The 12,768-nt window shown below is 45.0% G+C and overlaps 1 protein-coding gene across 1 annotated transcript in view; it reads right to left on the bottom strand.

The window, feature by feature from the left end:
* The window catches only part of LOC144098391 (midasin), a 215,597-nt gene that overhangs the window by 161,126 nt on the left and 41,703 nt on the right, over positions 1–12,768 (bottom strand). The window contains exons 14-16 of the mRNA XM_077630990.1: positions 9,831–9,935; positions 6,939–7,194; positions 3,745–4,119 (exon numbers count right to left, since the gene is read on the bottom strand). Of these exons, the coding sequence (XP_077487116.1) occupies positions 3,745–4,119; positions 6,939–7,194; positions 9,831–9,935 (736 nt within the window). The remainder of the gene's footprint in view (positions 1–3,744; positions 4,120–6,938; positions 7,195–9,830; positions 9,936–12,768) is intronic.

Raw genomic sequence — 12,768 nt, 5'->3', positions numbered from 1 at the left:
AGGCACTTAGCAGGCTCTGAAGCTTGACAAAAAATTGTAAAATAGAACATTTCATTTTCGCTCCAGTATCCATACACATTTTTAGAAAAGTTCTGACACCACACTATATTCCAATCACCAAATTCCTTCATGAAAATTCTCTCTTGAAACCTCTGAAAATGCTGTCTAGCTCTAGCTTTCAGTTGTTCACCATGAATGCACTAGCCTCTCATGGTTTCTTCACATGGTAAAAAACAAGAAAACTACTAAGAGCTAGGTCCAGGAGCCACAGAGGTTTTGTCAGTTCCAAACCAGCACAGCATTTCATACCACAAAGGATCTGGAGCAGGCTGTCTATAGACAGAAGAAATGTTAACGAGAAAGCAGGCATTTTTGGCTCTATTTACACTGATGCTTTCTTATATGCAACATAATACATCTGAAGAAGTCATTGGATGTATTATGCTCCTGTTAAGGCAGATTCACATGACAGATGAAATCCCCGATTCTAACCGCGGACAGAGCACCACGTCACCCGGCATTGCTAGCTGCGCCTCGTCTGCAGGCCGCAGCGACTCGAATGCTACAGGGCGGATGGCGAGAGAGGACAGACGGGAAAACCAGTTGTGGTAAGCCTCTCCCTCCCACGACCTCTCATTGCTTTCCACTGTCCTCCTCACACTTTTCTCCCAAGAGAGAGGCAAGTGCTGCAACCCACAACTGCACCCGCACAAAGGAAATGGGCAGGCAATGTAACCGCACCAGCCACACCGATTTACCGCACAAAAAAGCCACCATCTTAGTAAAAGAGAAAATAAGCGAAAATGCCAATAATTCTGGTTATTCAAGGAGCTTGCTCGGGTATAAGGGCACAATCTCAAGAGTTGTACTACTGAAAGCGCAGCAGGCTGCACCTCAGGTTCAACTCTGGCTTGCGAAGCCTGCGCCGTCCGCGGACAAGGTGGAGCCAGTGATGTCGGGTCACGTGGTGCTGTGCCCGTGCCTGGGCGAAACCGTTTTCATCCGTAGTGTAAATGGGCATTTACCATGATTGTAGGGTAGTGAAAATAGCTAACTGGTCAGTACCACGTCATTTTTCCAATAAAATATTACCATTAGTTTACCTGATGATGCTATAGAATATGCCTTTCAAAATGTCACATGCAAAGCAGTTCATGACTGTTTTGGCAAGCTATAAAAACATTAGTAAAATGAGCTCTTGGGCGAGCTGGTTACTTATCTTGGGCAGCGTCTGTGCGTGTCTCTCGGTGTCTCGTTCCTCTTCTTTTGTGTGTGTTTTTTTGCGCTGCTACTACGCCTAAGCTATAAGAACATCTACATGTACAAACCATTTTTATTATGCACGTGTAGCACTGCAAGAGTTAATATTGATAACATGCACAAGTTGCACTGAGTCAATGGGAACCTAAACAATGGTTGCCAAAACTTTTGGTTTATTGGAGAATTTCACTCACTGAGTAGTTTTTTCCTCAAACGGAATCAAACATAAATAATCTTCCAAGCAGATGTTAAAGTTGCTCCAACACAAAAATTCTTCTCCTTTGATCTCATTTCACCACAATTGGCATACAGTTCAATTTACTTTCAAAGTAGGGGATAGCAAATATTGAAATTTTCAAATTCGAATAAAAAAAACTAGTGGACGCCACAAAATGCCTAGCCCGGGTTGCTACACTTTTGTTTTGGTGACGTCCAGCTTGCTCAGTCATGATTAGTCATGATATGACATGCTTGTCATGACCACACATCATGTCACAGATGACGTCAATCATATGTGACGTCATCGGGTGTCACACAAAATGGCGACAATAGTAAATGACCTGATGAGCTCCTTCTGCTCTTGCATTTCTGTTCAGTATAGAAAACAATTTTGGAAAAAGATGACCACGTGAATGTTGTTGCCCTTTTTTTTTTTTTCAAATAATGTATGGACTTTGGAACCGAAATAAACAAAACTAGGCTGACTTGGCACCATACAGAAAATGTAACGTGATAAGCACAGATACGTGTACTGCTTGATCAGACTTGGTCATGCAAAGTGAGTAACAAAATGAAATCCATGAATTAACATGACTGGCAACTAAAATAACATGATGGGTAGTACAACCTCATTGATTTATGCTTCAAGGGCCTAGAGAAAATGCCCAATTATCCACAGGTTGAGTTATAAAATGCCCCCCACCCACCAACAACAAAAGAAAAAACTGTCAAATATGCAAAAATGCAGTGAAGCTTTGTGAGGAGGCTTCACTGCAGTCATGTCAAGAGCATTGAACAGTGACACACTGCCCAGGCATTGTCAGTCACGCAGATCATACCAGGAAGACTAAGCAGTGGGTTGTGGCCTGCATATCCCTGACACTACGTACTACAGTAAAAGCTCATTAATTCGAACTCGAAGTGGACCGGAAAATTGTTCGAATAAAGCGAAGTTCGAATTATCGAATGGGCGCTAGAATTAGCGGTTATAGCACCCCACCGCACAGGCAGAACCCGAAGAAGTCACAACTAGACTCGTTTTCGCGAGCTAGGTGGTACTACACGTTTGTAGTGGGCGATTCTGAGAATTAAATTTATCTGGTCCTAATGGCAAATGAAATAAATTGATCGGCCAGTTATGCGCCAGAAAGAAGTACTGGAATGCATTCGCATGAGCAGCTAGCTTTAGTGCTGGAATATAGGATGCTATTTATGATCCAAAACATGTTTATTTGCGGGGAAGGGGTGTCAAAATTAAATGTAATCGTCGAAGTGCATTTGCTTGCGTTTCTTCTGCCAAGACTCCATCAGCATCATCTGCAGCTTGCTCAAAGCTCTAGTGCAACGTGAGAGTACTCACTGACAGAGAAGTGGCATGCTGCAACATCAAGCGCCGACACTACTTTATGTGCACTTGGCAGCGGCACAGTCTCGTCGCCGCTGTCGGACTCATCACTGTCAGCTGTTCTCACCACACGTGAGCCCTGTGACGTATGCTGGATACATGCAGCCTCAATTATATCGGCGTCACTCAAGGTCTCCAACGTCTCCACACTGCTGTCCATGTAGCTTGCGGCACCAACAAAAGCCTTCATCACCCAAACCGCTATGCCAGTCATACTACGTTGTAACGGCTAGCGCTGAAGCAGCGGCGCGAAGAGTGCTCCGGAAGTGAAAACCTGCAATGGCATGCACCGGAACGCGGGCTCCATAAAATCTCTGGTAAAATTGGAGCGTGTTTTACTCGCTACAGGTCAACTTCTATCTACGTGGAGCAGTGTCAGCCAGTGGCTCCTAGTTCAAATTAACCGTAGCGGATGCATACTTGTTCGAATTATCGGGAGTTTTTCCCCATTGAAATACACAGGGCTGGGCCGGGACCCGGGCGTCAGTTCGACTTAACCGTAAGTTCGAATTAACGTAAGTTCGAATTAACAGAGTTCAAATTAACGAGCTTTTACTGTATTTCCAGTCATGCTGCATCATGCATTTGGGAAGTGATATCAGCCCAGTGTAATAGTGCTCAGAATTTAGTCATAAATATTGCACAGATGCTGTTCCTAAGCTGAAGTACGTGGATTTTGTTTGTTTCAAAATGGTAAGCATTTTGGTTGATACAAACATTTGTGTGATTTGAGTCATAGAGATTTTACTGTATACTCACCTCACCTTCCTGAGCAATGTAGCAGGTCAACAGGGAATACTCACAAAAGGGAGGCACAACTAAATCTTGAGCACTCATAATTCTTTTTTACTATATCTCACCTCAAGGTCAGTGTGTTCATGGTTGTTCACACGGACACAGATGTGTCCCGTGCGGGCTGCCAGCCAGCGCACAAGACTGGTCTTTCCCGCTGATGTCTCTCCCTGCAGCAGTACAGGGTGACGGCCACAGGCAGCTGCCCGGGCCAAGTCACGCAGGTTGTTCCGCACTGTGGAGGTCAGCACATAGCTTGGAGGATCCTGTGGCTCCAATGGCCCCGTGGGCACCCAGTAGCCCTCAATCTGTACAGCATTCACACCAGATGGTGCCTGTGGTGCCCGAGGCAGTTTGGAGCCCAGCAGAGCCTTCCGAATCATTGACTCTACAGCAATATGGGAGCTGCGATCCAGGGATGTTAGAAAGCTGAGACAGAAACCCTGCGCAGAAGATAGAGAGAGGGGCTCAACCACAAAGAAAAAAAAATTACAGCTGGCACTTAGGACTACTTACGTGCTGTGAATATATAAGCATGCATGCGGGGTGTTTGGCTGTGGCAATGGTGTGGTACTGTAATGCAGTGGCCAGCAAAGCTGATCTGTCCACGCCAACCCACCACCCAAATTGATGTTAAGACAACAATACAAAAACCCAGCGCAAGAGACTCTTAGCACGCGAGGTGTTGTGGTGTGGTGATGGCAGTGCACTGATGAAGTGGCCAGCAAAGTTGATCTGTTCACGCTGGCCTGGGTTCAAAACCCTCTTCAAGAGAAATTTTATTGAAGAAATTATATTCTGCTTTTTTTTCCTGATGATGTCATGTGGTCACGGTTTTTGGACCATCTGGCATGGACAACAATGCTGGACTTTCTGCATTAATACTTTCGCAATAATAACTGCAGAAGCAGGTTATACTGGCCTGTTGTAAGCACTCAGCATGATTGGTGACAAAAGCAAATCTTTTTAAATTCACAAAATATTTACATGACCATGCTTAATAAAGCCCGAGCGAGAGATGGCATGAACAGTCAAAAAGCTGCTGCTTTTAACTCATCGCCTAACATAGTTCCATCGTCAAACAGCACACAAAAAACACCAGGAAGCGAAGAAAGAACACGAACAAGAGTGCTTTTATTCATGTCGTTCTTTCTTAGTGTCCTGGTGTATTTTGTGACTACAATGAAAAAAATTAAGTACCAACTGGCCCAACGTTCTACCTTGCTGACAGTCATGACGAAGATTCAATAATTGCACTAACAACAGTGACACACATTCCTAAAACAGTGAAACCTCAATGCAACAAACATGGATATTATGAATTATTGAATACACTGAACTATTTGTAAATATTTTTAAAAACACACAAAACACATGCAACTTCAACTCTATACATCGAACACGGTTGGACATGAAAGGATGAAAAACTTGAGACACTGGAACACGGCTTTCATACATGAAGCTTGGTCAGTTGCAACGACAATCAGTCTTTCAAATTATACTCCGTCAGACCACTATCTAAGCCAAGCATTCATAAATTCAGACTGAATTGTTCCACTGTTAGTTCCCTCCACAAAGCTTGAGACACTTGACGCTTGACTTGAGACACTGGAACGCTGCTTTCATACATGAAGCTTGGTCAGTTGCAACGGCAATCAGTCTTTCATATTGTACTCCGTCAGACAACTATCTAAGCCAAGCATTCAAAAATTCAGACTGAATCGTTCCACTGGTAGTTCCTCCACAAAGCTGACACTCATGATCACAGGCCAACCAGAGGTTCCATTCAGGGGAGACACAAGTAAATTAGCAACGAAACGGTGGCAGGGATCAGTTGATTCGTCCATTTGAAAGTGAACGGCCAAGTCAGTCACATTTGCTCAAACGCTCTCAATATTTTCGCTGTAAATCGTTTTGAGGTGCGACTTCATCAGAGTTGTCCTGTCGGGGTAGTTCTGTGCAGTCCACTTAGAAATGAAGTTCTTAACAGCTGGATGAACGAACTTGCAAAAGGGAATGTTAGCACTCACAAGTGTTGTTGAAAGGTCGTCGCTCAATGAATGCTGGCATCGCAGATGCTTTGCGCCTCTTGGAAAAAGTCCTGAATGTGTACCTGTTTCCCAGAATTACTAGCTTCTTGTTTCTTCCTCTTGTGCTAGTTGTTTTTACACATGCTCTTGTACCTTGTTTCAATCATACCGTCCTTTGTTGAGGTGATTTATATGCTTCACACAATATCCACATCTAACCTAAACATATGTCCATCCTTTGTTCCAATAGCTTCGTTTTCCCACTCTTTTGAACACGTTTGCAGAGATGCCATACCAACTGCTGCCTTGCACCAGTACAAATGCAAGCACAGAAGCAAAGCCTTTCAGAACAAAGCACTCAAACAAAAAGATGGGAGGACAGGAAGGATTCAACATGCTTCACTTCCAGAGTTTATTTCGCACTGATGATGACACTAGCTGCACCTGTGTACAGAGCACCATTCACTGCAAGCCAGTGTTTACAGAGGAGAGAACATGAAGGAAAAGCAAGAGTTCTGGGAGTGGGCAAACTGGTGAAATTGTAAAATTGCGCCAGTCCACTATAAACACGCTGCCCGTTACTGTCAACCGTCTCTACGCCACTTCAACGAGCTCCAAACCATCTTCTAGACTGAAGTCGAGGGCGGAGTGTACCGATGACGAGCAGGTGACCAGAAAAATGTAATCATTTGTTTCTTCCAGTGGCTCGTGCACTATAAGTGACGAAATGACCCTTGCACTTTCTTCTGATATAAATGTATTTCCCACTGCTTAAAAGTGGTTTTATAAAAGCCTGTATGCGAAAATCTGGAAAATCTGCCATCCCCCAAGCCTTTTACTGTAACTGTGTTGCTATCTATTGGCAGCTTCCATACTTAGCTAAGCTAAGCTACAAGGTGGCTTAGTACAGCAAAAAATTAGATGTTGCCGAGATAATGTTGGCCAAGACTTAGATATCGGCAAGAAAGTATATAAAGAGGAAAGGACAATAATAACAGCCACAATATCCAATTTGCTATGTCCCCGAGGTTCTAACCAAAGCAGTGAGTTGTGCAATCAGCATAATTTTTTCACATGCCATCTGTAATCATATCACACCATACACAGCACATTACAAAGCCACAGGGATTCAAGCTCCGCATTTACTGCTTGTAACCAAGCCACAGCTACCACCATAGGCAACTTTTTGAAGACATTACCAGGTACACCACTAATACTTAGCAAACACGCACCTGGTAGAGAGAGTGTGGCCAACTGCCACAGGGATCGGAAGCTGCATGGCGCAGTGCACGGCAAAGGGTTCGCAGGCTGTAGTGGGGGCGGCTGCCCGTGCCGTCAGCCAGGCTCTCTTGTGCAGCTTTTCTCAAGCTGAGGTAGAGGGACACGCAGGATCGCAGCAGTGGCGCACCACAACCAGCCAAATAGGCCCCCACCACCAACTCCAGGTCCCTCTCTTCCAAGGGTTCCTCCAAATAAACCTCTGTAAAACTGCCATGAGACACAAGGCAAGGTATAATTTTCTTCGTTATTTTCTCCTTCTCACATTCTGTCTCCACATTAACTGTGCCATCAGAACAACTAAAGATGCTGTAACCACATTCAGCCAAGTAAAAAAGCAATACACTAAAGGTCACTACTGTTGAACCTTGATATATAGAACATGCATAAAACGAATTACTGCAGATCTCAATATGTTCCAAAATATTTTTAACTAACGCATGGAATTTTTACTTTATGTACCGAACACGGTTGGACTTCAGGATAATCGAGCTCCTCAATGACAAGCAGTTCCCACTCCACCGGCAGGTGGAAAACTTCTAGGAAATGCACAAGTAACTTCGTAACTTGACAAGCAAGTAACTTTGTGTCATATTTCGCACTTTTAGCTCACACTCGCTGATAGCTCCACAGAAGATTAGCAGCACGAAGGGCTGTTTGCAAGGCGTTTCGGATGTGTTTGCACCTCTCACACCCATCCATTGCCCCAGAAGCAGTTTCTTGCACGGTTGTAGCCTTTCAGTGACCGTCCTGCAGTGTGGTTGTCAAATTCAAGTCGGTTGTCACAGCGGTACCTTTCATTCTGATGCATCATTTTCCATATAATGCCACAGTAGCTGGAGTTTCAGCCGCCACCGCTGCATGCTGTCAGTGCTGTGCAGTCCAACCTAACTGGCATTTGACGCTCTGTTTTTCACGGCCTCCAGAATCATCATGAGCGCCTTCCCTGTGGCACTAAACATTAGAAAAAGTTTTTCCGCACTCTCCTACTTTTCAGCCTGGGGTTGCCCAAGCAGCCGTCCCTTCAATTACATGCATTTCAACTAAACTGTATACAGTAGAATCTCGATAAACGGAAGTCGGTTAAACGGAACCAACGCTTAAATGGAACAAACGCCTCGCAGTTGGTTGGTTTTGTATTAAGGCAATGTAAAAAAAATCTCGTTAATCGGCCGATCACCATATAAATGGAACCGACAATAGGCTCGAAACCTTAACTTGACGTGAACGCGCAGCCCCATCGCAGTACGCATCACTGCACCCCCCTCCCATTTCCGTCTTTGGACATTTCCGGTTTTCTCGGACACTGCAACCGCATCACTTCCTTTCTGTCACGGTGTGCTTGCAGTTGTGTTCAGCTAGGCTTAAACCTTACATCCGCTGTTGAGCGTCGTCTGCGACATTTCATAGCGAAGTCAGCATCCGATGGCAGCGCAGAAGCGGCCTCACAATGCCCTTACGTTAGAAAGGAAAGTGGAGATAATCAACGAATTCGAGAGTGGTCGCTTCACAAAAACAGCACTTGCGACAAACTACTCTGTCTCCAAGAGCAGCCTCACAAGGATACTTCAGGACAAGGATAAGCTGCAGCAGGCTTTCGGGGCGTCACGCTTTGGCTCTCAAAGAAAAAGACTGCGGGTGGCCAACCACGAAGACCTGGAGAAGTGTCTGGTGGTTTGGCTGCGGAGAGCCCGCAGTGAAAACATTCCGATCAGCGGGCAACTCATTCACGCGCAAGCAGAAGAATTTGTTCTGCAGCTCGGCATCGAAGGTTTCTCGTGCAGCGAAGGGTGGTTGACGAGATTTAAAGATCGGAATGGCATAGTGTGTCGTGCCATTTCAGGGGAGGCTGCCGCTGCAGACACGACAGCATGCGGAAACTGGCGAGCAAGACGGCTCCCAAAAATTCTGCAGAAGTGAGCAGCCTGTCTAGTATGGGTGGCGCCATCCAAAGAAGATGGCTGCGAGAGCTAAAACAAGCAAACATAAAGCCCTTTTTCACAAGCCAATAAATTGCAGCTCCCACTGATTTCCACGGAATAAGTGGACTATTGACCTTTTTTTTTTTAAATTTAAGTAGTGCTTTGAAAAAAAAAAAAAAAGTTCACGCTTACTGCTTTTGGGCAATAAAGTTTGTGCCCATAGTGTACCGTTCTCTTTATTATCTGGATTTTGCATTTGAGATCCGCTTCCGCGGAGACTGCCAACTGCGCGCACACCTGCCTCGTTGGGACCAAGCAGCACGGAACGGATTGCGAAATCCTGAACCTTCTCTCGGTAAACGAAACTTCTGATAAACGGAACACATTTTCCCGGTCCCTTGAGGTTCCATATAACAAGAGTCCACTGTACTATGAATTTCAGCTGTATCGAACTACTTCACAATTCTTGACCTGTTCACTATAACATCGCTATAATAAGATTTCACTGTACTGAGTCAGGACTGCGCTTGCGCAGATTTTCGATCCAAACGTAAACCCACAGAAATTGGTTCAGAATAAATTCGATGTCAGATTTACATGCAAAGAAATGAGGGGGGGGGGGGGGGGGGGGTTAAAAAGCTTGAACTTTAGCCTCCTCCAATTAGATGGCCTTACAGCAGACATGTTCCACATCTTTTTACGTACAATGTGCAAAATTTCATAGATGGCTGGGAAATAAAAGCTGAAGCAAAACAAAAAACATGTCACTAAAACCTGCAATGTCTGAATTGGTGAGCATCCAACATGGGCGTTGGCCGGGACCGCATTGGCAGTTCGAAGTGTCTGGATTTCCGAATTAACAGGGGTCGAATTGATGCACTTTTACTAATACCCAGAAACAGAGGGTTTCTTTGTTTCACTTACCGACTTCGAATGCCTGCAGGCAGATCTTTCTTGCCCACATCTGTGGCTGGGTTCATACAAGCAAACAGCCGGAATTCAGGATGCCTCTCAACCGGCTCTTGGTCACTGAAAAAGAAAAAAAGAAATAAATATATAGCATGCACCCTAATTTAGAAAGAGACTGATAGGTAGCTTACTAACTCACTAAAATCTAGTCAAGTACCCAGCATATGTCAACACTGACCTTGCAAAGCCCAAAACGTTAATGAATTAATTTACACAGTGCTGCAAATGCAACATAAAGTCAAGGTAGGTCAGATAATATGAGTCACAAGGGAGCAAAACTGTACCAAAACGGAAATGCCCGAGTAAAGCAAACATTTTGAGACCCTTTATTTCAGACTTATTACCATGTTTCATTTTCTGCCAGAAATGTTTATGGTTCACCAGGAGTGCAACAGATGAAGTAGGACTTAGAGCAATTTTTGGAGCAGAAAAATCTTGGTTTTAGAGCAGAAAAATCCAAATGTGGAACAGGCCATAGAAAAAATCAACTCAATTTCGGAGCACCAAATGGAAAATTTGGAGCAGTTTAATGGAAAAGAAAGCTTACTTTTGGAACAAAAAATTAAAAAGTGAATATTTACAGCAGTAATTTAGAATTAACAACAACAATGTGACAAAGCACTACAAACCATAAAACCAAGGAGGTTAAAAAATTGCTTTTAGACTTCCTTGCATAAAACTAACTTCAGTGCAATTATGCTTTAGCTTCAGCAAACAAGGTCCTGCAAACCTGTGACTGATGAATTCTGCAGAAACCCACAAGGTGGAGGTCAGTCTGTACAAACCTGCAAAGCAGGTTGACGCTGCTTTGCAGGGCCAAGCAAAGGAATATAGAATGCACAAGAAAAGGTTGGTATGAAAAATGCAAACAAATTTATTTGTACTTGAAAGTGCACTTACACATGAGTAGCATCGAACGAGACTGGACCATGACTAGATGACTAGCCCCAACTTATCTGTGCACTGTAGCAGCTGACTAGACTAGGCCATGACTATAGTCACATACAGTTGAAGAACTAAGCGGAAAATATCCCACTAAGGAGGCTTTCCAGCCAATGGGGTCGACTGATTTTTATGACCGCGCGATTAATCCGGGGATGGTGCAAGCATGTGCTACTCAGAACGCTGAGACAATTGGCGCAGCCAGATGCTGTGCTCATGCCCATTATGTAACGACAGCCACTCATGCTGCACTGTTGAATAGTTTATCAAGTGCCGCCAGGATTGAGCACGTGGCTCTCCGACTGCAGGGCAGAATGGCACGGAGCTTCTCCTACCAAGGGAGCATGAAAACGCTCTTGTTGAGTCAAGCGCAGCTCCGGCAGAAGCGCAGCACATAGCACCAGAGGCCAGGTAAACTAAATGTTTTGCCTAAGTTTGTTCAGGTTCGCCTCCATGTTCTCCCTCCGTCCTGGCGCCAAGGTCACCCGTGGCACACCACAAACGAGAGCTAAAAGCATTTCATGCTTAATACGACCCACTAATTCCTGAGTGTCTGCTCTGCTGCTTCAACAAAATAAGCGTAAATGAAAACACCGTCTATTTTGTCAGCATATACCGTATATACTCGTGCATAAGCCGCACTTTTTTCATCAAATTTTCTCAGGTGTGGGTCATACACGAATCAGGCCCATAGCTACACATTAACACACAGTGATGCCACTGCGACTACTGTGTCAGATAATTAAAAAGCTGGCAACAGATATGAACATTTTATTTCATCATTCATCGCCGCTTTTGCGCTAATCGCCGTCAGATGAGCAAAGTAAGAGTGCGACCAAAAGAGCCTCTGAGCATCCACACCAAGCACACGGGTGCCTTTTCGTTGTGGCATCTCCGCGCCTGGACTGGATTGGCAACATCTGATACACCGGCAAAACTGCAGGTTGCCAACAGTGCTCTTATATCTTGCTAAATTTAGCGCAATTGAAAACTTTTGCAGCTAGTCAAGGCATTTTGGCACAGCTGTTGCAGCCCTGGTTCACAAAACGAAATCAGGCACTGTGCTACAGGCACTGTAAAAGACGGCACAAAAATAAAGCACACAGTTAAGCCTTGTTAAGGCAGACTCACTGAAGCGATAATTCCACTTAGGACGCAGTCACTGACTGGATTTTTTTAAGTGTTCAGTGTTTTCTTACAATGTAGCGGTTTATCGCGAACGCCTCGGTTAGCAAGTGCATATTGCAAACGAGGCTGAAAGGGTCTCTCGTGAAGCAGCCATAAACTAAGCCGTGCATGCAAGGAAACTTCACAGGTTCTTTGAACGTGTAGACCACAGGGACACATCAATAATGATTCGGCGCAGCATGCAACAAGCGCGCTTGCAGCTGCTGAAGTGCAAAGCAAGACTCTCTTCCCATAGCCAGGGCCACCAGCCTAACCCTGCCAACACAGGTGCCGGTGCACAAATGGTCACGGTCCAAGCCCCTGCGGGTGTGCCCATTGCCATAGCTATCGTTTATTGTTGTCAAGTGGCTTGGTATATCCGCAGCATAGTGGCTCCGCAGTTCAGGCGCCGCAGCAAGCTTTCATTTTCCTCCATGTGCTGCAGCCGTCATTTTCACGTTGCTAACTGACCAGCGTCATTCCACGGCTACAAGCTGGCCCTATCTTGTTGCACTGTCACCTCACCAGCACTGCCAAGGATCTTGCGTGCCCTACATCTAGTGCTTCCCAAGTGACATCACAGTGCATGCATCAGGGCGAAATGCCACTCCTGCCGGTGACCGCCGCCAACACCGACACCTGTGGAGGGCTCAACTCAGAGGTTTTGCAGCAGGAAAGCACAGTGGAAACTATCACTTTCTGCATCTTTAGAGACGTAGGCAATGCAGCTGAGGCTCACCAAGCGTGGTATGATAGTGACACATTTTCCTCTATCAATGGCTAA

This window comes from Amblyomma americanum, chromosome 7 (genome assembly GCF_052857255.1).
Source record: "Amblyomma americanum isolate KBUSLIRL-KWMA chromosome 7, ASM5285725v1, whole genome shotgun sequence".
NCBI lineage: Eukaryota > Metazoa > Arthropoda > Arachnida > Ixodida > Ixodidae > Amblyomma > Amblyomma americanum.
This window is presented reverse-complemented; position numbering and strand designations above follow the sequence as displayed.